Source organism: Lepidochelys olivacea (assembly GCF_965140295.1).
Source record: "Lepidochelys olivacea isolate rLepOli2 genome assembly, chromosome: 1".
In the NCBI taxonomy this organism is placed as follows: domain Eukaryota; kingdom Metazoa; phylum Chordata; order Testudines; family Cheloniidae; genus Lepidochelys; species Lepidochelys olivacea.
In genome coordinates, this window is record NC_140411.1 from 155,040,598 (window position 1) to 155,062,041 (window position 21,444).

The 21,444-nt window shown below is 42.6% G+C and overlaps 1 protein-coding gene and 1 long non-coding RNA gene across 2 annotated transcripts; one reads left to right on the forward strand and one right to left on the reverse strand.

The window, feature by feature from the left end:
• Positions 1 to 328: 328 nt before the first annotated feature.
• LOC311522732 lies at positions 329 to 4,290 on the reverse strand. Its single transcript, XR_014712176.1, has 3 exons — positions 4,228 to 4,290; positions 1,232 to 1,403; positions 329 to 842 (listed from the first exon to the last, which is right to left on the reverse strand). It is a non-coding gene; the product is annotated as an uncharacterized lncRNA (long non-coding RNA).
• Positions 4,291 to 4,844: 554 nt separating this feature from the next.
• Positions 4,845 to 21,230, forward strand: ATP6AP2 (ATPase H+ transporting accessory protein 2). Its single transcript, XM_084632211.1, has 9 exons — positions 4,845 to 4,971; positions 7,118 to 7,248; positions 9,813 to 9,941; positions 13,895 to 13,990; positions 14,189 to 14,326; positions 14,624 to 14,677; positions 18,454 to 18,603; positions 19,648 to 19,764; positions 20,155 to 21,230. Exons 1-9 carry the CDS (start codon positions 4,920 to 4,922, stop codon positions 20,338 to 20,340), a joined length of 1,053 nt encoding a protein of 350 aa, XP_084488337.1. The 5' UTR covers positions 4,845 to 4,919; the 3' UTR covers positions 20,341 to 21,230.
• The last annotated feature ends 214 nt before the right edge of the window (positions 21,231 to 21,444 follow it).

Here is a 21,444-nt window from a genome sequence, read left to right on the forward strand (position 1 = left end):
AGGGGGTAACCGCCGGCAGTCGCCAGCAGCATGGCTGGGAGCCAGGGGAGCGGAGCAGGCTGGGGCCAGGTCGCTCCACTTACCATGCAGTGAGTGCAGGGTCAGGCCTGGCTGCAATCTAAAGGGGAGTGGGAGTGGGTCTGGGGTCTGGGGAAGAGCCGGAGCAGGGGCTGGAGCAGCATGCAGCTGCACAGGGCACTAGGAAATTTGGTGGTGCCCTACGCAGCTGCGTGCTTTGCGTATGGGTAAGGACGGCCCTGGCTCCAGTTTGTAGTGTGTCATAACTCTTGCTTAAACAGAAAGAATGATTTGACAGCCATGTTTGTTTGCATAAACTATGTTGTGTCTCCAGCATTCTTAACAGCCTCATTAAGTACTTTTAAGATTGGCTTTGACAGAGACTGGCTTATAGGGCTTTTTGCATGTTGATGCAGTCCAGAGGCTTGGTATTTTGTATCCTTTTCATGTAGTTTGTCAGCATTAATTTGGTGATTGGTCTGGCAAACCAAGCTCCTCCAGTTTTACCAGTTGTAGCAGTGGGAAGCTTTTCTTCTTCATAAGCTTTTTTGCAAGAGGTGCACCAGTAACCATCTTCTGTAACTTCAATAAATGGGAAAACTTTGACTGACAAACATCGGGGACTGTCTTCAGGTTGTGTACACACTGTTTCTTCAGTAGATAGCACTATTTGTGCTTTGGGCTGTTCAGATGTAGATACAGCACTTGAACAGTCAGCTGACGTGTTGGTATATTCTTGGTGTGTTCTTCATATTGGTTCGTTTCTGATGCCTTTCAGTGGAAAGAAATTTTTTTGGTCTTTTTATCTTCACTTTGACCTGCAACTATGAAACAGATATGAATAAATTAAATGTTTTCTTAGGATACTGTAAATTTAACATAATGATAATGCAAATTATACCAAATCACATAAAAGATTTCTAAAACAAAACAAAAAAAATTTTCAAAAATGTATTTAATTTAAATTGATGTTTGAAAAAATTATGATATAATAATAAAATCTTTAGTACAGAAATTCCCCAAGATAGTGACCTCTCAAGAGAGCAATGATGCGAGATAACAACCTTGGCAAATAATGCATTTTAAAAAACTTGGCCTACCAGGAAGCATACATTTATATGTTTCCCAGTCACAAGTCTAGCAGTCTGGAGCAAAGTCACGAAAACATAGTCCAACAGACAAATGTTCCTTTAATGTACCCCTCCTCACTCACAGTTGTTGTCCTTGGTCAATGGAGACCCAGAGTATAGAGATGCTTTCACATGAATTCACCTCCCACCCCGAGGGGTTCGGGGGGTTGGGAACTTGCTCGTTCCTCCATCTGCTGTTGTTCTTCATGCCACCATTCCATCATCTGCTCCATCACCAAAGGCCCTGCATCACCACTGTAATAAACATACAGCTAAGGGTAGCATAAAATACCTCCTTTTCCTGTAAGGGGTTAAGAAGCTCAAATAACCTGGTTGGCACCTGACCAAAAGGACCAATAAGGGAAGAAGATCCTTTCAAATCTATGGGGGGAGGTTTTGTTTGTGGGGTCTTTTGTTGTTCTCTCTGGAACAAAGAGAGACCAGGGCAGGAAAAAACACATATCCTACCTGAAATAAGCATCTAAGATTACAAATTGTAAGTAATAAGAAGGAAAGGCATTAGATTATCTTTTGTCTTAGCTTGTGAATTTTCCCTATGCTAAGGGGGAGGTTTATTCCTGGTTTTCTGTAACTTTAAAGTTTTGCCTAGAGGGGAATTCTCTGTGTTTTAAATCTCATTACCTTGTAAAATTACCTTCCATCCTGATTTTACAGAGGTGCTTCTTTTACTTTTTTCTTTATAATAAAATTCTGTTTTTGAGAATCTGCTTGGTTTTCAGAGTCCTAAAAACCCAAAGGTCTGGTCTGTGCTCACCTCACCTTGATTACCTTTTTGGTTGGTATATTATTCTCAATCCTCCCCAGGAAAGGGGGTGAAGGGGTAGGGGGGGATATTTCAGGGAAATAGGAACTCCAAGTTGTCCTTTTTCTGAATCTTTGTCTAACTCACTTGGTGGTGGCAGCGATACCGCCCAAGGACAAGGAAGAATGTGCGCCTTGGGGAAGTTTTTAACCTAAACTGGTAGAACTATGCTTAGGGGGTCTTTCATGCAGGTCCCCACATCTGTTCCCCAGAGTGGGGAGAGAATCCTGACAACCACCTTCCGCTGCCACCTGCCTCTCTACTGTGACCTCTGAGAGTTGGCCTCTTGAGGTTCCACCCAGCTCCCAATGATTTCAGCTCTCAGTGGGGCAACCTCACTGCTCGTGCAGGCTAGGCAGCATGGTCCACCGAAACCCTGTCCCAGAGCAGGCCTAAGCACTTAGACGTGGTTAGCAGTAATTTCAGCTCTAATAAAAGACTCTCAATGGAGTCTAATCAGCTCCATCTTTAAACAGGAGCAAGGGGGAGTCAAATGGTGCCTGTAACCAGTGGTGCCTTAGGCAGAGCCCACACCACCAGACAAAACACCTATCCTCACTCTCAACGAGGATCTGGCATCTGAACACCCTGCTTAGTGAGTTCAGTTCAATTGAGGGTGACCCCCACAAACAGGACAGGCTAAATACAGTTTTGCTGCCCTTTACTCATACAATAAGGATAACCACATTTTATTACCCCTGCATTCTATTTAAATTTATTTATTAAAGCTAATGCTAAAATTAACTAATACACAGCTTAAAGAAATAGTTTCATTCATTTGGGTATAATGCTTAAATTATTCAAAAGTACAAAGTTTGGTTTAAAAAGTTATAAAATACATATAGTACATAATCTGCAATATCCCAAATTAAGGTTAATAAATTTAATAATACAGTTTAAATATTAGCATCCAAATATTCAGATACATCACTAATAAAAAGTTATACTAAGTGTAACTTGTGGAAAGCAAAAAGTGATTTGTAACCCAACACCAGCCAAAACTGATCATTTGGGCAACACAGCTCTGCCTGCTGGATACCTAGGCAGAGTAGGTGTGTTCATTTAATTACAGTCTGGTCCTGAAGACTTTTCCCCCCAGCTCATCACTAGCCATCAGGGGAGAGCTCATTCAGACCTTAATTTCAAATGATGATTTGTAAGCATTAGGTCAGCCAACATCGCCAAAATGAATTTGCTGATATTGTCATAAAAAACACAGCTGTGCAAGGAAGCAAGTCATTGTTCATACCTTTCAAACCTATTATGGTTTTTCAGGTACAAGTATTTTATCATATATATGCTTTAAAGTGTGTATTAGTGAGACCATATTTCCCAAAGGGAAAATGGAACACCAAATGGGGCTAGCCTGAGCGACCCTGGCCTGAGCTGCTTGCCCAACTCCTGCCTGCCACCTATGTGAGGCTGGGGCCCCTACCTCCCCTTTGCACAGGGCTGCCATCACCACTCACCCTCACATGTTCCTCTGCACCCTGCTTTTGCCAAAAAAATTGGGATAGCCAGGACAGCGCTTTAAAAAGGAACTGTCCCGGGCAAAATGTGATTGTATGTTCACCATAGTATTAATGTTTCATTTTCAATTTAAATTTCTAATAAAAAACTAAATGGAATTCCCCCCCACTAGAAAAAAATTAAAACAACTAAATCTAGTTGGAAAACAACTAAACTAGCAACACTACATGTAGCTAATTGATTACTTGGGCAGGGGGAGATGAGGGAGTTGAGGAGGGGTAAGGAAATCCCTGCCAGGGCCACGGTCTTTGGGAGCTTTTGCTACAGCTGTTATGAACAACACACAGAAGCAGGGCATAAGTACCCAACAGCATGTTCCTGTTACCAACAAGAACCAGCAGCAGCCTCAAGGGTGGCAGTATGGCTACCAGCAAAGGCTGACACCACTCTGAAGAAGGCTGGGAGCCACTGGCAGGCTCCCGCCAACCTTCACTGCCGTCAGGCCGAGTGCACCACACACCAGCTACCCCATGCCCTCTGGCCCCAGGGGCAGCATTGCAGGGCAGGGGTCAGAGCGGCAGCAAAGCAAGTGTCACGCACATCACTCTGGGGTGAGCAGGGAGTCACTGAGGCACACAGCCAGGGCGGGAGAGACCCTGCTCTCAGAGCAGTCTCTATAGCGAGGTGGGGAAGGGGCTGCCATGCTCTGCCAGTGGTGCTTGGACCAGGGGTGCTACCACACACCCTGGCTTGACACAATAATTATAAACACATGGCAGCCCTCACCTGCACCAGGAGCAGCCAGCTTGGCCACACAGAACCACCAAGGCAGCTGGGCCTGTCTCCCCATCTATGTGTGGAAGAGGGTGGAGCAGCGACCCCTTACACGGTGAATGGTTAACTTAACTGTCAATCAGGGAGGTGCCCCGCCCACATCCCGGCCAGGCCCCGCCTCTTGCAAAAGTGGTCACGTGGGATAGGAGTGGGCACAGTGGGGCTGGGGGTTGGGAGGGGGTAGATCTCCGGCACTGTGAGTGGTCACACCACTTGCCATTTATGAGTAGACCCCACCTGCTGCTGGAGTGACCCCGCCCCTTCCCCCCCCCCTCGACGGCAACGAGGCCTCTATGCTGCGATCCCTCACGCGGTGAGCGGCCAGGCTGGGTATCACTCAAGAAAAAGCCCCGCCTCCTGCCCGGACTAGGGACTGGCCGGTCAGTTCCGGGGCAGTGACGCACTGGGAGAGGGTGGAAGGGGAGAGGAAGAGACCCCTCACACGATGAGTGGTCAGTTCCCCTGTCACTCAGAACATAGTCCCACCCCTTGCTCCTCGGACCTGCCAGATGGGCGCTCTGTGAGTGGCTAGCGGGACTGTCAGTCAGCATTCTTGGGAGGGCGGGGTTTGTGGGACTCAGTGTGTGCGGCCCGGGCGTCGCTCCGCCCCAGTCTCCGAGGTGTCGGGCCGTGGCTGTGCAGGGATGGGGCGGGCGGGGATGATGCTCTGGGCCCTGGCGGCGGCGTTCCTGGCTGGTAAGCGCCGGGGGTCGGCAGAGCGCGGGGCCCCAGCTCCTTCCTCCCGCGGGGGCCGAGGGGCGCGCTCGCCCCAGCTCGGCCCGGGGAGAGGCGGCGGCGGCGGCAGCGGCAGCGGCGGTCACCGAGGCTAACGAGCGGCTCAACAGCCGCCCGCTCCCTCGTGAGCAGCCTCCGGCGCCCGAGCTCGGGGGCGGCCGCGAGGCGGAGCCGGGGGGCTCGTGCCGCTTTGCTGCCTGGGTCTCGTGACGCTCTGGCTCGGGCGCTGCCCGACAGGATCCGGCCCGCGCGGGGCGGGTGACGCTGAGTCGCTGCGCGGCTCCCGCTGACGGACGGGGCCGGGGGGATCAGCCCGGGCCGCTCCCGTGACTTCCCCTCGGGGTCCGCGGCCCTGTCACTGGGCAGCGCCGGCGGTGGCCGTTGCGGGCAGATCGGCGCTTCCCGGGGGAAGGCGGGCGCGTGCCCGGTCGCTGTCACGGCCGAAGGGCCGCTCCCCGCGGGTGACCCGCGGCGGACTCTGCTGCCGGGTGTGGCTGCGCCGCAGAGCGAGCCCGGGTAGCCGCATCCACGCGCCGGTGCAGCCCGGAGCCTGGCGGTGTCCCCAAGTTCCCAGAGCCTCACCAGCTTCATCGCCCGAGGAATCGGTGCCCCAACCCGTTTCTGCAGCAGCTGCTGCTGGGAGCCTGCCCTGCTCGCCTCGGAGGTGCTGCGGGGGAGGCAGTACCCCTACCTCTTTGGCGGACCAATGGGGTTGGTTCAAAAGTTGAACAGTTGTGGAACACAGGCCTTCTCCTTTCACACAGCTGCCCTTGGAGGCCACAAGTTGGACATCCGTGTCCTAGGGTGTGACCCAAAGTGTCAGTTGTGGTTAATGCCAGAACTTTCTGGTCTTGGAAAAAGTTACTACCTGACCCATAAGGTGACTCCTTATGATTACGTTTCAGAGTAAGGAATACTTGTGGCACCTTGTATTCCTTTTCTTTTTGCGAATACAGACTAACACGGCTGTTACTCTGAAACATTTCAGAGTAGCAGCCGTGTTAGTCTGTATCTGCAAACAGAAAAGGAGGACTTGTGGCACCTTACAGACTAACATTGTAGCTCACGAAAGCTTATGCTCAAATAAATTTGTTAGTCTCTAAGGTGCCACAAGTCCTCCTTTCCTTATGATTACGTTACCCTTCAGTGTTTGGATAGGAATATGCTTGATGAATTGTAATTCAAAATTGTGTTCCAAGGCTTCATGGAACTTGTAGCCCAATGAGTCATTTTTGGTCAAATGATTATAGCATAGCTGGAAAGATGGTTGGCTCCTGAGTTTAAATGCAGTTTTGCTCACTGTGACCTTGAGCAAGTAACTTAACTGTTTGTGCCTGTCAACCCAGCAAGGAAAATTGGGTCTAAAAAAGAAAAAGCTCTAAATCAGATACCATATGTAAGCCAAATTGTCCAGAGTAAATTGTGTGAGTGTCTTGTAGCCTGTAAAGTAGTAAAAAAACATGTTAAGGCTGACAGGCTACCAGTATTATTATTGTTAGTCTGTAAATTGCCCCCACCCATATTGATCCAGAAAAATAGTCCTTAGAAATGAGGGTCCTTACTCTATTAAAACTGCAGCTGTTCAGCAGGATGAGCTGCCATCAATAAAAAAGTGCTTGAATTTTTGGCAAACTACTATAGGTTGACCTGTTCTTCTGCCTGTCATTGTTTTGAGAGCAACAAATTGAAATTCTTGAGACATGCTTTGTTCAGTTGGTATGAATGTCATATCATGGCTTATATTTACTGTCAACACCTGCCTGGAATTTATGATCCAGAATCAGGTTTTGGAGCATTCCCCTCTTTCCCCAAGGTCAAAATGGTATAACTAATTGAAAAATTTACTAATAGAACCTCTTTCATGCTTTTGTGCCTTGATTTAGTTTAATACCTCAGTTTGTCTATACATAACTGTGCTGGAATTTTCCATTGCATCCTAATACATTGAAATTTATGGCTCTCTTTAACTCTCTCTCTTGACTTGGTAGATATGTGCACTGGAAGGATAAGAATCAAGAAGAGGTTGTTGCAATACACATCTGCTTCACAGGGTTTTAAAAAACTCATGCTTTACCAGACTTGCCTGTCAATAGTGTTTCTGTTTTAGGTGTCTCCGGTGATGAGTTTAGTGTCTTACGATCACCCCAATCTGTTGTTTTCCGAGATGGAAGTTGGCCAGTACCAGGGGAGCGGATCCCAGACATAGCTGCATTATCCATGGGCTTTTCTGTTGAAGAAGTATGTTTCAGGTTTAATTTTGAAAAAGCTGTAAAATGTAAAATTCAGATTGGTTGTTTCTGAGAGCTTTCAGTTGTAGTTGTGGTACACAGATGTTATAAAATGTGCTGGAAATAAAGTAGGAACTAGTAAAACAGACCACTAAGAGGAAATTCAGAAACCTTGGGAATCTAACTTGTGTTCTTCCTTCTCTACAGTGAAACTGTAATTAAAGGGCTAACTACAATATAAATGATTAATAATAAAATGTCTACAGGGCCTCTTGTGTGCTATCTTTTGGACTATGAAAATACCCTGTTAACAGGTAACTACACTTGCTGTCTTGAAACTAAGAGCAGAACTTCTTAAGAATAGTTTTAGTAGTTTCTCCATTAAATAGAGCAGGACTGATTATGTACTACATGCGCTGAACATCCGCTTGAGGCACAAGGTAAAATCAAATGCTTTTTGGCCAACTAGGCAACATGATTTTCACCACGCTGCTTTTCCTGGGGTATCTGTGATATGAAATGGAAAACTTATTCTGTTCAGCAGTCTATTCCTTCTTCTAAGCTAAGTGGTCCCTGCTTAACTTCGGGCCCTTCGGACTGTCCAGATCTAGCAGGCTCCCCCCTCCCCCCATACACATAAAGAACAAAATGTTAGAAGAGTGTGGGGAAGGGGAGAACCCTTCAAATTGTGTTACAGCTAACTATTCCTCCACTCAGAAAAACAAACACACAAAGTGAAAGTAGATATCAAGTACACCTCTACCCAATATAACGCAGTCCTTGGGAGCCAAAAAATCTAACCGTGTTATAGGTGAAACTGCATTATATTGAACTTGCTTTGGCCTCAAACATTTCCATGATTAATAGTCATTTTCTGCCCCTGAGTGACTGCTTAGAACCTCTGACCCATCCAACCCCCCCCTGCTCTTTGTCCCCTGACTGCCCCCTCCCAAGACCCCACCCCATCTGAGCCCCCCTGCTCCTTGTCCCTGACTGCTCCATCCAGAGGACCCCCCCAATCCCTCTGTCCCCTGACTGCCCCTGCCCCGAACCACACCCCCTGACAGGCCCAATGGGACTCCCACGCCCTATCCAATGCCCCTGACCGCCCTGCCCCTAGAACCTCCAAACCATCCACCCCTCCGTCCCCTGATTGCCCCCCAAGACCCTCTGCCCCTTATCCAACCCCTGAGCTCGGGCCCAGCACCCTTAACACACTGCTCAGAACAGCGTGTCAGAGCCAGACGCGCTGATCCACCGGAGCGTGCAGCCCTGCGCCCCAGAGTGCTGCTTTACTGCGTTATTTCCAATTTTGTGTTTTATCGGGTCACGTTATATCGGGGTAGAGGTGTATCATGATTAAGGCTTTGATCCCATAATAAACTCCATACAGGCAGACTCCTGCAGCTGTGGGGAGCTCATTGCGGGATTGGAGCCTTAATTTGTGGTCTTGATATGAATCATAATCTAGGAGATTAGAAACTTCGCTGTAGGGGATTTTTAGGGTTCTTCCTTCAGACCCTCTGGCATTCAAACTTTAATTTTTTTTAAAAAGTGATCACAGTGTGTACTAATGCACTGTTAAGTTATTGGGCAATCTGAAACACGTAAAAGATTTGAACTTCCCCATTTGCTGAACAGGCTGAAATGTTAAAATAGGGGTCTCCAAAACAAATCCTTCTGCCGTTCTCTCCCTGTAGGGGGGGATAAAACTAATCTTTTTTTTCTGTTAATGGGGATCTCAATCAATTTCTCTTTCTCCTATAAGGAATATATAGGTCATAGCAAACATGGTTAATTTTAAAGTGTATTTATCTTGGTCTTGTAAAACTGACACCTGTATTGAGTAACTTTTTTGTGGTTGAAAAATACCCTGGTCAATGTTCATGTAATTTCTGCAGATATACAATTACATGCAAAATAGACCCAGCTCTTGCACTTAACAAGTTGCCAAAGCATCTGTCTGTGTTGCAAAACCTTTCCACTGCTTTAGAGCCTAATTACTTCTACTTAAATGTCAGAATCATGAGCCTTTATTGTTTATAGTTGTACCAGAAACATCCCGGCAATGTATTTTTCCATTGTGGCTAAATATTATTGGTCTATAAAAAGCATGTATTTGAATAAAAATATTCCTCCAGCTACCTGCATACTAGAGAAGCTTGCTACTTCCCTCAAATCATGGGAAGTTGCTTTTAATATCATCGTAAATGGACTCTCTCAGTGAATCTTGTGGAATGTGGCAGTCTCAACTGTGAAACTTGGTTCAGTAGCCACATAGGCCATTTAATAAGCCAACATTGTACAGTATGTGAATGACACTTTTTCTTACAATAATGTTATGGATGGCCTGCTGTTAAGAGAATTAACAAAGAAACTTCCATGGGGGAAGGGGAACACACTTTTGTGGGATGGTAGATCCTTTCAAGCTTTTAGACTCCCTACTAAGTTTCCAGTGGGTTCTCCTATAAAGATTCATTGATATCACTGCAAATTCTCTACATTAATCATTTGATATAGTTTGATTTGATTTCGAGCTAAGCAAAAGTTTTTTGCTTTTAAATTTGTTACCAGGACCTTTCCTGGCCTGGGCTTGCAGTGGGTGATATATTTCATCGTCCTCGAGCTACTGTACTGGTGACTGTGAAGGGAGTAGATAAGCTGGTGATGCCTAAAGATGGAATTTCATACCCTGTTGAGAATGTAAGTATCTGCAATTTTTTGTATTTGTGTCTGTGTTACTCCTACTTCTGTTAATACTGAAAGTATTGCTTGGTGTTTGAAAAAAATCCCACAAGCTAACCTTTCACCAGTTATGCTTTTTATATTTCATGGAGTCAAAGAATTAAGGCCAAAAGGGACCGTTAGATCAAGTCTGACCTGGAAATCACAGGATGGTAAACTTCACTCAGTTACCCTTGCATTGAGTCCAGTAACTTGTGTTTGGCTAAAGCACATCTTCCAGAAAGGCATCTAGTCTTGTTTTGATGACATCAAGAAGTGAAGGAGCCACCACTTCTACTGGTAGTTTGTTCCAATGTTAAATTGCTGTAACTGTTAAAAATTTGTGCCTCACATCCAATTTGAATTTGCCCACCTACAGCTTCCAGCCATTGGTTCGTGTTATGCTTTTCTCTGCTAGATTAGAACCCTTTAGTATACATGGTGTTTTCTCCATGTGAAAATACTTATACAGTGAAATTAACTCACCTCTCAATCTTTTTTGATAAATTAAACAGGTTCCCTTTAAGTCTTTTACTATAAAGCATTTTCTCCAGCCCTCCAATCATTTTTGTGGGTTTCTGAACCCTCTACAATCTTTCAAAATTCTTTTTAAAATGTGGACACCAGAACTGGACACAGTCGTCCAGTTTTAGTCTCACCGATACTATATGCAGAAGTAAAATCACCTCCCTATTCCTACTAACTAATCCCCTGTTTATATATTTAAGAATCGTATTTTGCCACAGAATTGCACTGGGAGCTCATATTGAATTGCTTGTCCACTAGGAATCCTAAATCATTTTCAGAGTCCCTGCTTTCCAAGATGCAGTCCCCCATTCTGTAGGTATTGCCCACATACCTTATTCCTACATGTATATCTTTGCATTTGACTGTATTAAAAGCCACTTGTTTGAATAGGCCCTGCATACAAAGCAATGTGGATTGCTCTGTATGACTACCCTATCCTCACATTATTTACCACTCCAACAATCTTTGTGTCATCTTTTATCAGCAATGATTTTGATGTTTACTGTCAGATCATTGACAAAAATGTTGAATAGCATTGGACCTAGTATTGATCCTGCCACAATTACAATCACTCCCATTCAATGATGATTTCCCCGTTGACAATTAGAGATCGATCAGTTAGCTGGTTCTTAATCCATTTTGCATGTACTTTTTAAAATTGACACTTTACAATATCAGTACTCTCAGAATGTCATGTGGTACTAAGTCAAAGTTGTCACGGTTCCTCCCCCACTCTGAACTCTAGGGTACAGATGTGGGGACCTGCATGAAAAACCTCCTAAGCTTATCTTTACCAGCTTAGGTCAAAACTTCCCCAAGGTACAAAATATTACACCTTGGACTGGCCGCTACCACCACCAAACTAATACTGGTTACTGGGGAAGAGCTGTTTGGACGCGTCCTTCCCCCAAAAATACTTCCCAAAACCTTGCACCCCACTTCCTGGACAAGGTTTGGTAAAAAGCCTCACCAATTTGCTTAGGTGACTACAGATCCAGACCCTTGGATCTTAAGAACAATGAACAATCCTCCCAACACTTGCACCCCCCCTTTCCTGGGAAATGTTGGATAAAAAGCCTCACCAATTTGCATAGGTGACCACAGACCCAAACCCTTGGATCTGAGAACAATGAAAAAGCATTCAGTGTTTTACAAGAAGACTTTTAATAAAAAATAGAAGTAAATAGAAATAAAGGAATCCCCCCTGTAAAATCAGGATGGTAGATATCTTACAGAGTAATTAGATTCAAAAACATAGAGAACCCCTCTAGGCAAAACCTTAAGTTACAAAAAAGATACACAGACAGAAATAGTTATTCTATTCAGCACAATTCTTTTCTCAGCCATTTAAAGAAATCATAATCTAACACATACCTAGCTAGATTACTTACTAAAAGTTCTAAGACTCCATTCCTGTTCTGTCCCCGGCCAAGACGACTACAGACAGACACAGACCCTTTGTTTCTCTCCCTCCTCCCAGCTTTTGAAAGTATCTTGTCTCCTCATTGGTCATTTTGGTCAGGTGCCAGCGAGGTTACCTTTAGCTTCTTAACCCTTTACAGGTGAGAGGAGCTTTCCCCTGGCCAGGAGGGATTTCAAAGGGGTTTACCCTTCCCTTTATATTTATGACAAAAGTATATTACAAATGTGTAGTTGAAATTACAAGTTTGGTTGATAAAGTTAATAAACAATGAAATCAGGTTTGTTTGAGATGTATTTTCTATAAAAAATCAAGTTGACTGGCATTAATTATATTCCTAGTCTTTAATTCTTTATCAATTGAACCCTGTATTGGCTTTTCCATTCTTTTCACCAGCATTGATGTCAGGCTAACTGCATATAGTTATCCAGGTCATCCCGCTTGCCCTTTTTGAATATTGGCACAACATTAGTCCTCTTCCAATTTTCTGGAATTTCCCCAGTATTCCAAGATTTATTAAAAATTAACATTAGCAAACCAGATCTCCTCAGTGAACTCTTTCAGGCTTCTTGGGTGCATATAATCTAGGTTTGGTGGTTACAAATTGTTTATTCTTAGTAGATGATTGTTTAGCATTTTCCTTAGTTACTAATGGACTGGAAAGTACTTCATCATCCTCATGTGATAAGAGTACAACATCCTGCTTCTTTCAAATACAGAACAGAAATATTTATTTTACTTATACCATCATTAACAATTTAACGATCTGTCTAGTAATGGGCTTATTCCATTGCTAGAATTTATTTTGTTCCAAATAAGCTTTAATTTCTTATTGCTCTTAACCTCGCCAGCCAGATTTTTCCCCAATGTCTTTACCTTCCCTCAAATTTTTTATACCATATAACTTCTAATTTATATCTATTTCCTCCTTTTTCCACTTATGTATTGCTTTTAAATTTCTAACTGTTGCCATCACTGTGCCACTGAACCAGGATGGGCTTTTAGCCAAAGTTGTCCTCGTTCTTGATTGTAGAATCATGTCTTTTTGGCCATCTAATAAACTCTCTTCTTTAAGAACTGTCAGTTTTAATTCACATTTCTCTGTCTAAACTATTCCTCCCAATCAATTTCACTCATTTTTCCTCAGCTTTGGAAAATGTTTCCTTTTGAGGGTGAAAGCGAATCAACTCTGAATACCCCTACAGACTCCTAAAAGAGCAGTCAACCTTTGCAAAATCTTCCTGAAATGTTTTATTGTAGGTAGAAAACCTGTTTCACCTTTATCATAATGATGAAGTAGTTAATATTTTACTCAGTCATCAAAAGTGAATGGGTGACTAAAACTTTGCAAAGTCAAGCTGTTCTTGAGAACAAAACTAATACTAATTTATTAAATTAGTCCAGCTATCTCTTCATAAGTCATGTGCCTCTCCAACATCCCTCAAGGAATGTCTTTATCTTGACACAATTACCCAGTTTATATTTTGTCACATTTTCTAGTGTTGAACTTTTGAACTCTATCACAGTGAGGTTGCTTTGGGAACCCTTACTCTGAATTTCCTAGCACCCCTTGTAGATGTAACATGAGCATATGAAGCTTGCGTTTTCTTTTATAGAAAATATCTTAGCTGTAGGGTGAATAGTATGCATTCCTTTCCATTTTGCATCTTCATTTTTAATACAATTTAATGAGGTTAATTTTGTATTTAACAAAGGAGGCTAAAATTATTCCCTTTTTCTAAATTTCTAGGGAAAGTATTAAAATGCTGATATCATGCCCACAGTGCACAGACACATCTGTTGCACTTTTATCAGTTAAGGCTGGTTGCATGCTGACTGTTGTATAAATATCTCTGAGCATAAGTATGTAATCAATGTACAAAACAGTCACAGTTCTTGTAGAGAAGGATGGAAATTCCTTGGGACATGTTGCTTTAACCCCATTTTGGCCAGAATTCCTTATTAGAGCTTTATTGTTTTTCAGGCTGTTCCTTTCAGTCTTGACAGTGTTGCAAATGCTATTCATACCTTGTTCTCTGAGGAAACCCCTGTAGTCTTGCAGTTGGCTCCCAGTGAGGAAGTGAGTATTGATGCATCTCCTAAACCATTTGAAATAAGAGTTAAACCACACAATTGGGAACTGATATGCTTAAACCTCTTGGCTGTATGACCACCTTGTATTACAAAAGCACACGCATGTGTAATGGAATTAATCTGTGAAGTTCGAAAAATCCAAAACTGAACTATGTTCATATTTACATAATGACTGTTTTTACAGAGAGTTTATATGGTGGGAAAGGCAAACTCTGTATTTGAAGACCTTTCCGTCACGCTGCGACAGCTACGGAACCGCCTTTTCCAGGATAACTCCATTCTCAGTTCACTTCCCCTCAACTCCCTCAGCAGAAACAATGAGGTAAGACAGTGGCCGATGAATACTGCTTTAATTAAACTGCCTCTGATCTACTTTTCTAAGTTCAGTTTAAGAAATACGCTCATTTGTTTTTCATCTCTTTGTTGTCCAAGGGGGAAGTTTCCCCCCAAGTTTCAATATTTAAGTACTAGAAGATGGTGATTAATTGATTTTGGGCATTGTTAGATCCAGTAACAAAAAGCTACTGCTTATAGCTGCAGTCTGCTGAGATGTGCAACAAAATTAGGCTGCATCATCTTCAGTTTCTATTCAGAAAATACCTGTCTCTCTCTCCCCTAGGTTGACCTGCTTTTTCTGTCAGAACTACAAGTCTTGCATGATATCTCCAGCTTGGTGAGCACAACTTTTCAAACACACTCTATATGTCTTATATATATGATTGAGGGAATTTTGAAAGACGCTTTTCTTAAAGTCTGTCATCCTATGTGTGAAGATCTCTAGGGCAGTGACATCCAAATTGCATTCCCAGGAACCATTTGTAGTTCTTAGGGATTTGAACTGTGGCCTTCAAAAGTGACTTAATAAAGTGTGTATTTAGAGATGTACCTTGTAGTTTCTAAACTGAAGTGTTTTGAATCAGCTCTGCCACTAAAATGGGGGAGGTGGCATCATTTCTTGTCCCCCTGCAAAAATCCTGGTGTGAGTTGGGGCACTCTGAGCTGCTGCTTTCCCTTCCAACATTTCTGGGGAATCGCCAGCAGGTGATTTTGTGGTTGGTTCCTGTTTTCTTTATATGCTGCCTAATGGTGCAATAGGAGTAGAACAGGGTTAGAGAATATGAACCTGATATTGGCTCCTTGACCTTCTTGAAATGAAATCTTTAGGTGAAGAGGTTGGATATTGCTGCTTTAGTGCATGTTTCCACAACCAGTAGTCAAAAGCCATAGCTGGCTATGTGGGTTAAATTTCAATACAGAGTTGTTATAGAATCATAGGACTGGAAGGTACCTTGAGAGGTCATCTAGTCAAAGCTGCAGAAGCTATCTGTAGCCAGCATCCCAGGCAAAGGGAAAACATTTATAGGGAAGGATTTCAGACCAGGCTGGATGAGCAAGCTTCTCAAACAGGTGACTTAAGAGAAAGCAGCAAGCCTGCATGGGATGGGAGGGATGAGCAAGGAAAACTACTTCTTGGAGGTCAGAAAGTGTAGGGATAAAGTGAGAACTGTCAAAAGCCAAGCAGCGTTGGACTTTGCAAAAGGAATTAAAACCAATAGTAAAAGGTTCTGTAGCCATATAAATAAAGAAAACAAGGAAAGAAGTGGGACTGCTAAACACTGATGATGGGATGGAGATGAAAGATAATCTAGGCATGGCTCAACACCTAAACAAATACTTTGCCTCCGTTTTTAATAAAGCTAATGAGAAGCTTAGGGATAGTGGGAGGTTGGCTAGTGGAAATGAGGATATGAAAATAGAAATGACCATATTTGAGGTGGAAGTCATACTCAAACAGCTTAGTGGGATTTAATCATGGGCCAGGATAATCTCCATCCAAGAATATTAAAGGAAGTGGCACATGAAATTGCAAGTCCAATAATAAGGGTTTTTAATGAATCTGTAAACTTGAGGGTCATACCCTATGATTGGAGAATTACTAATATAATACCTAATGTTTTCCTTTCTTAAAAATATCTGGAAAACTACAGGCCTGTTAGTTTGACCTCAATTGTATGCAAGGGCTTGGAACAAACTTTGAAAGAGAAATTAGTTAAGGACATAGAGGTGAACAATAACTGGAATAAAATACAAGATGGTTTTACAAAAGGTAGATCATGCCAGACTAACGTGATCTCCTTCTTTGAGAAGAGAACTGATCATTTTAAAAAAAGAAATGCAATAGAGCTAATCTACCTGGTTCTCAGTAAGGCTTTTGATAGAGTTCTACATGAGAAATTATTAGTTAAATTGGAGTAGATGGGGATTAATATGAGAATTGAAAGGTGGATAAGGAACTGGTTAAAGGGGAGACTACAAAGGGTCATACCGAAAGGTGAACTGTCAGGCTAGAGGGAGGTTACTAGTGGAGTTCTTCAGGAATTGGTCTTGAGACTAATTGTATTTAACATTTTTATTAATAACCTTGTCACACAAAGTGGAAGTGTACTAATAAAATTTGCAGATATCACAAAGTTGGGAGGTACTGCCAATATGGAGGAGTTATCGGAATATCAATCAAAAAAATCTGGATGATCTTGAAAACTGGAGAATAGAAATGGGATGGAAATCTAATAGTGCAAAGTCATGCGCTTAGGGACTAAGACAACAAGAATTTTTTCACGAAACTAGGGATATATCAGTTGGAAATGATAGAGAAGGAGAGAGCCTGTGATCAACCAATACACCTGGGTCTAACTACGAGCTGCCACTATGATGCAGCTGTGAAAAAGGCTATACAGTCCTAGGATACATCAGGTGAGGTATTTCCAGTAGAGACAGGGAAGTGTTAGTACCATTGTACAAGGCACTGGTGAGACTCCTAATCTGGAATACTGTGTGCAATTCTGGTCTCTTGTTTAAGAAAGATTAATTCAAACTGGAACAGGTTCATAGAAGGGCTACTAGGATGATCAGAGGAATGGAGAACCTACCTTACAAGAGGAGATTCAAAGAGCATGACTTGTTTAGCCTAACAAAAAGAAGGCCGAGGAGAGATGTACCAGGGAGGCCGATGAGTTATTTAAGATAAGCACCAATGTTGACACAAGAATAAATAGATATAAACTGGCTATCAATAAGTTTAGGCTTGAAATTAGATGAAGGTTTCTAACGATCAGAGTAGTGAAGTTCTGGAACAGCCTTCCAAGGAGAGCAGTGGGGGCAAAAAACCTAACTGGGTTCAAGACTGAGCTTGATACATTTATGGAGGGGATGGCATGATGAGACAGCCTACAATGGCATTTGGCCGATCTGTGACTGCTAGCAGCAGATATCTCCAGTGGCTGGTGATGGGACACTAGATGGGGAGGGCTCTTGAGTTGCTACAGGGCTCTTGAGTCTGGCTGGTAGGTCTTCCCAACATGCTCAGGGTCTAACTGATCACCATATTTGGGATTGGGAAGGAATTTTCCCCTGAGTCAGATTGGCAGACACTGTGGGAGGGAGGTTGCCTTACTATGGGGCCTAGGTCACTTGCAGTTTAAACTAGTGTAAATGGTGGATTCTCTGTAACTTGAAGTCTTTAAATCATGATTTGAGCACTTCAGTAACTCAGCCAGAGGTTAGGGGTCTATTGTAGTAATGGGTGCATGAGGTTATGTCCTGCAATATGCAGGAGGTGAGACTAGATGATTGTGATGGTCCCTTTTGGCCTTAACGTGTATGAGGACTTGCCAATATACCAAAGACCAGAAACGAGGTTAAAAAAATGCAGTGATGATAGAGGCAGGTTCAATTCCCTGTTCTCCCACAGATTGTGTAACTTTGGGCAGGTCACATAGTCTGTCTCCACTTCCCAGATGCAAAATGGGGATAATAGGACTTTCCTAGCTCATAAGGGTCACGGGGGTACATTCATTAACGATTATGAGGTGCTTGGATTCTGTGGTGATTGGTGGTGGGGGGGGCAGTCAAATACCTGAGATTTCACATCTTGAAGAAATACTGCTTATATAGCTGGACAGCAGAAAAAATAAACTTCATATTAATAAAATTCACAGCAAAGGTCAATTTAGTAGCACAGGAAACCACGGGCATCCATTGAATTTATGCATTTTTCTTCATGCTATTATGCAAACTCTCTACTTACTACAGCAATATTAGAATCAGGATTTTGACATAAATCCGTAGGCGTTCCTTAAGTTTATGGATGAGACCCCTTTCAGTGGAACTGTAACTCTTGTTGCATGTGCCTCTTTTTAAAACAATCTCTGGCATAAGTTTACCCAGGCACTTGCTACCCTGCCTCCCCTTTTGAAGACAATAGAGCCAGCTACAGCCACTTCTCTGATCCAAGATGGCAAGTTCTGGCAAAATTCCAAGTCTGCATGGAATATGTCAGACAAAAATGAAGCTGTCTCAATGAGTGATTAAATCTCATTGGACTGAGTATTTAAACTAACCCATTTTTTCCCTGTGATTCACTTCCTCCCCCCCCCCCGCCCCGTTAAGCTGTCTAGACATAAGCATCTGGCAAAGGATCACTCCCCAGATCTGTATTCACTGGAACTGGCTGGCTTGGAAGAGATTGGGAAACGCTATGGGGAAGATTCTCAGCAATTCAAGGATGCCTCTCAGATTCTTGCTGATTCCCTGCAAAAGGTAAAAGGAGATCTGCCATAAATACTGTTCTGTAAAGTCTGTTGGAAGAACAGTACTGGTTTTATATTCACAAGACAGCTGAACATCAATATTCATTGGTCATACAGCATTCTGGTGTGAATTGCCATTTTTGTGTTGGCCTCACCATCTCTTGTTTGGGTAAACTCTAGTCCCTCGGTCAATTATCAAATCAAACTTCTGTAGTTTGGTCACTCCTCGGCTAGAAAGGTATTGGAGGGACTTTTTGGCAGGTCAGAGCTGTTCGTGTAGGAGTCGGAGGGTGATATTAACAAATGTGTAAATCAGTATGTCCTGATGAGTTGGTTTAAAAACAGAGACGTTGTTTATAGGCATTTCTTTCTTAACCTGGCTGAAAATGTGAAGGAAATAGCTCTAGCTCAGCACAGTGTGGTCAGGTGCTGTGTGTTTTTTCCCACCTTGAGCAGCTCTACCATTTCCAAGTTTCCCAAATACCTGCTGTTTCATTCCTTTCCTGAGCAGGCTGCCAGTTGTTGATTTTATCTAAACAAATGTCCATCAAGAACTGAGACAACTCCATCTTGCTAGTATCCAAAGTCTGATGCCAAAATATAGTGAGGCAAAATACTAGATTCTTAATTCACTAAGTTAAACATCTCTCCTGTAAAATATTCCGTTCATATACAGCAGTCCAGTGTGTGTCAGATGTTCACATTTGATCAGAATTGCTCTCCGGTAGGAATCTTAAATTAAGTACAGAACTGGGGAAATAAAATGACCCAGAGTATGTGTAATGGGATATAGCAGCTTTCATATCAGAGCACATGTATCCAGAGGAGGTCAGTAAGAAGCTCTTAAGATCCTGGACAAGTGACCAGTGGTCTGTAAAGAGATGGTCTAAACTAGCTAACAGTTGGCATTCATTCGCAGACTCAAATCATTGGAGACTTCCATGATTTCTCCAGATTGTTCAGATCTTCTGTGTTGGTGCATCTTCTGTTACAAGTGTGTCAGATTTAGTAACTATTGCATATATCTGAAACTAAACTGTTGTTGATCTTTCAGTTTGCAGATGAGATGTATAATCTCTATGGTGGGAATGCCGTGGTAGAGGTGGTGACTGCAAAGACATTTGATACTCCCCTTGTGAGGAAGAGTCGATCCATTCTCCAGACTGCACAGGTAGTGAATGTGCTTTAAACCCCTGTTCTGCAGATAAATTATTAAAAATGTGAACGTGTGTATCACTCCATTTTGCAGAACTAGAATATTGACTTGATACTGTAGCAACCTTTTCAACTTTTAGTGGCTTAGACACTAGGTATGATGAACAAACATAGTAAGTGAAATGACCTTGTATCCATTTATGATGCCAGTCACTTAAGTGCATTAGTATTTAGTGCCAGTAACTCCGGAGTTGCCTGTGCAAAATATCCATCTCTTGGTTGGACAGTCTGAATGTTAGTATAATCAGAAATGTGTTCTGCATGAAGGCTGACTTCAGGAGCATTGTGACTGCTGGCCTCCAGATGTCTCACTTCTTTAAACCATACTTTCCTTCTTTCACTGCAGAGCACCTCATATAACCTAGGGTATTCATACAACTTCAACTATGCTGTGGTCTTCAACATAGTTCTGTGGCTCATGATAGGCCTTGCATTAGCTGTGATTGTAATTTCCTACAACCTCTGGAACATGGATCCTGGCTATGACAGCATTATTTACAGGATGACAAATCAGAAGATAAGAATGGATTGAACTTCATTCCTGGGAAAGGAGTATGGCCACTTCTGAAGTGTGTTAAAATAATATTTTGGCATGGTTAAATGTGGACTGTCTTTAAAGGTGCTTTTATTTCTCTAATGGTTCCTTGTGTTTTCCTTTTGGCTCTCTTTAGATGTGAGTAGTACTACCAGAGTGGATTTACAAAGGTGAATCTACAGCCTGCTATAAAACCATGACCTAATTATTACTAAACTATATACCTTCATTCCATTTTGGTAACACAAAATGAATTTTAGAAATAATACCCTGTATTCCTTGTGAATAAATATGTGAAAAAAATGCACTGAAATGATAGCAACTTTCTGATTTAAACTTTTTACACTGGAGGTTTAGAAACTATTGTTAAGCTGTGTTGTATATTATGAACCAGATGTAAATGTTTGTTGATATAAATATTTGTAATGGCACATGTAGTGTTCAGGGAAAAACAGATTATAGCGCTATTTATGTAAAGCCTTCAAATTGGAATAGTTCCACAAGAACAATTCTGGTTGAAACAGTATTTGGGTTTTTTTACATTCCAGTCACCACCATGAACCATAGGCAAAATGAGGCTTGGTGTAGATCTTATCAGCTCACTGCTGCATTTAAAAGGACTGCAGAGAGATGATAGGTAAGAACACTGGTGTGGTTGGTCTATACAGTTAGGAAACTACAAATATAGAAAATAGTCTGGGTGCTTAAAGTAATATACTGTAGAAGCTTACATTATGATGCTTCTAATTCTTTCCATGTATGTTACTAGCTGTAGCTGTTCAAACACCTGTTTTTGGTGGTAAAAGTGGACCAATAACTGGCACTTAACCATACTCCATTTTTATTACTTATGTGTTTCAACCATTCAATAAACAGAGCAAATGTTATTTGTTTTGGAGTTCATTTATTTTTTCCTGCACAGTTCCATTAAGGGGTAGTCATACTCAGCACAAAACTGAGTTAACTTAAGCTAAACCAAACAAATGCAGAAGGCTACATCTACCTAAATCCATTAGGCCCTCTTAAAAAAACAAACACCAAAAACTGCACAGACAAGAACTGTGGCTTCTATGCCTAGCTCTACCACTGGCCTGCTGGGTG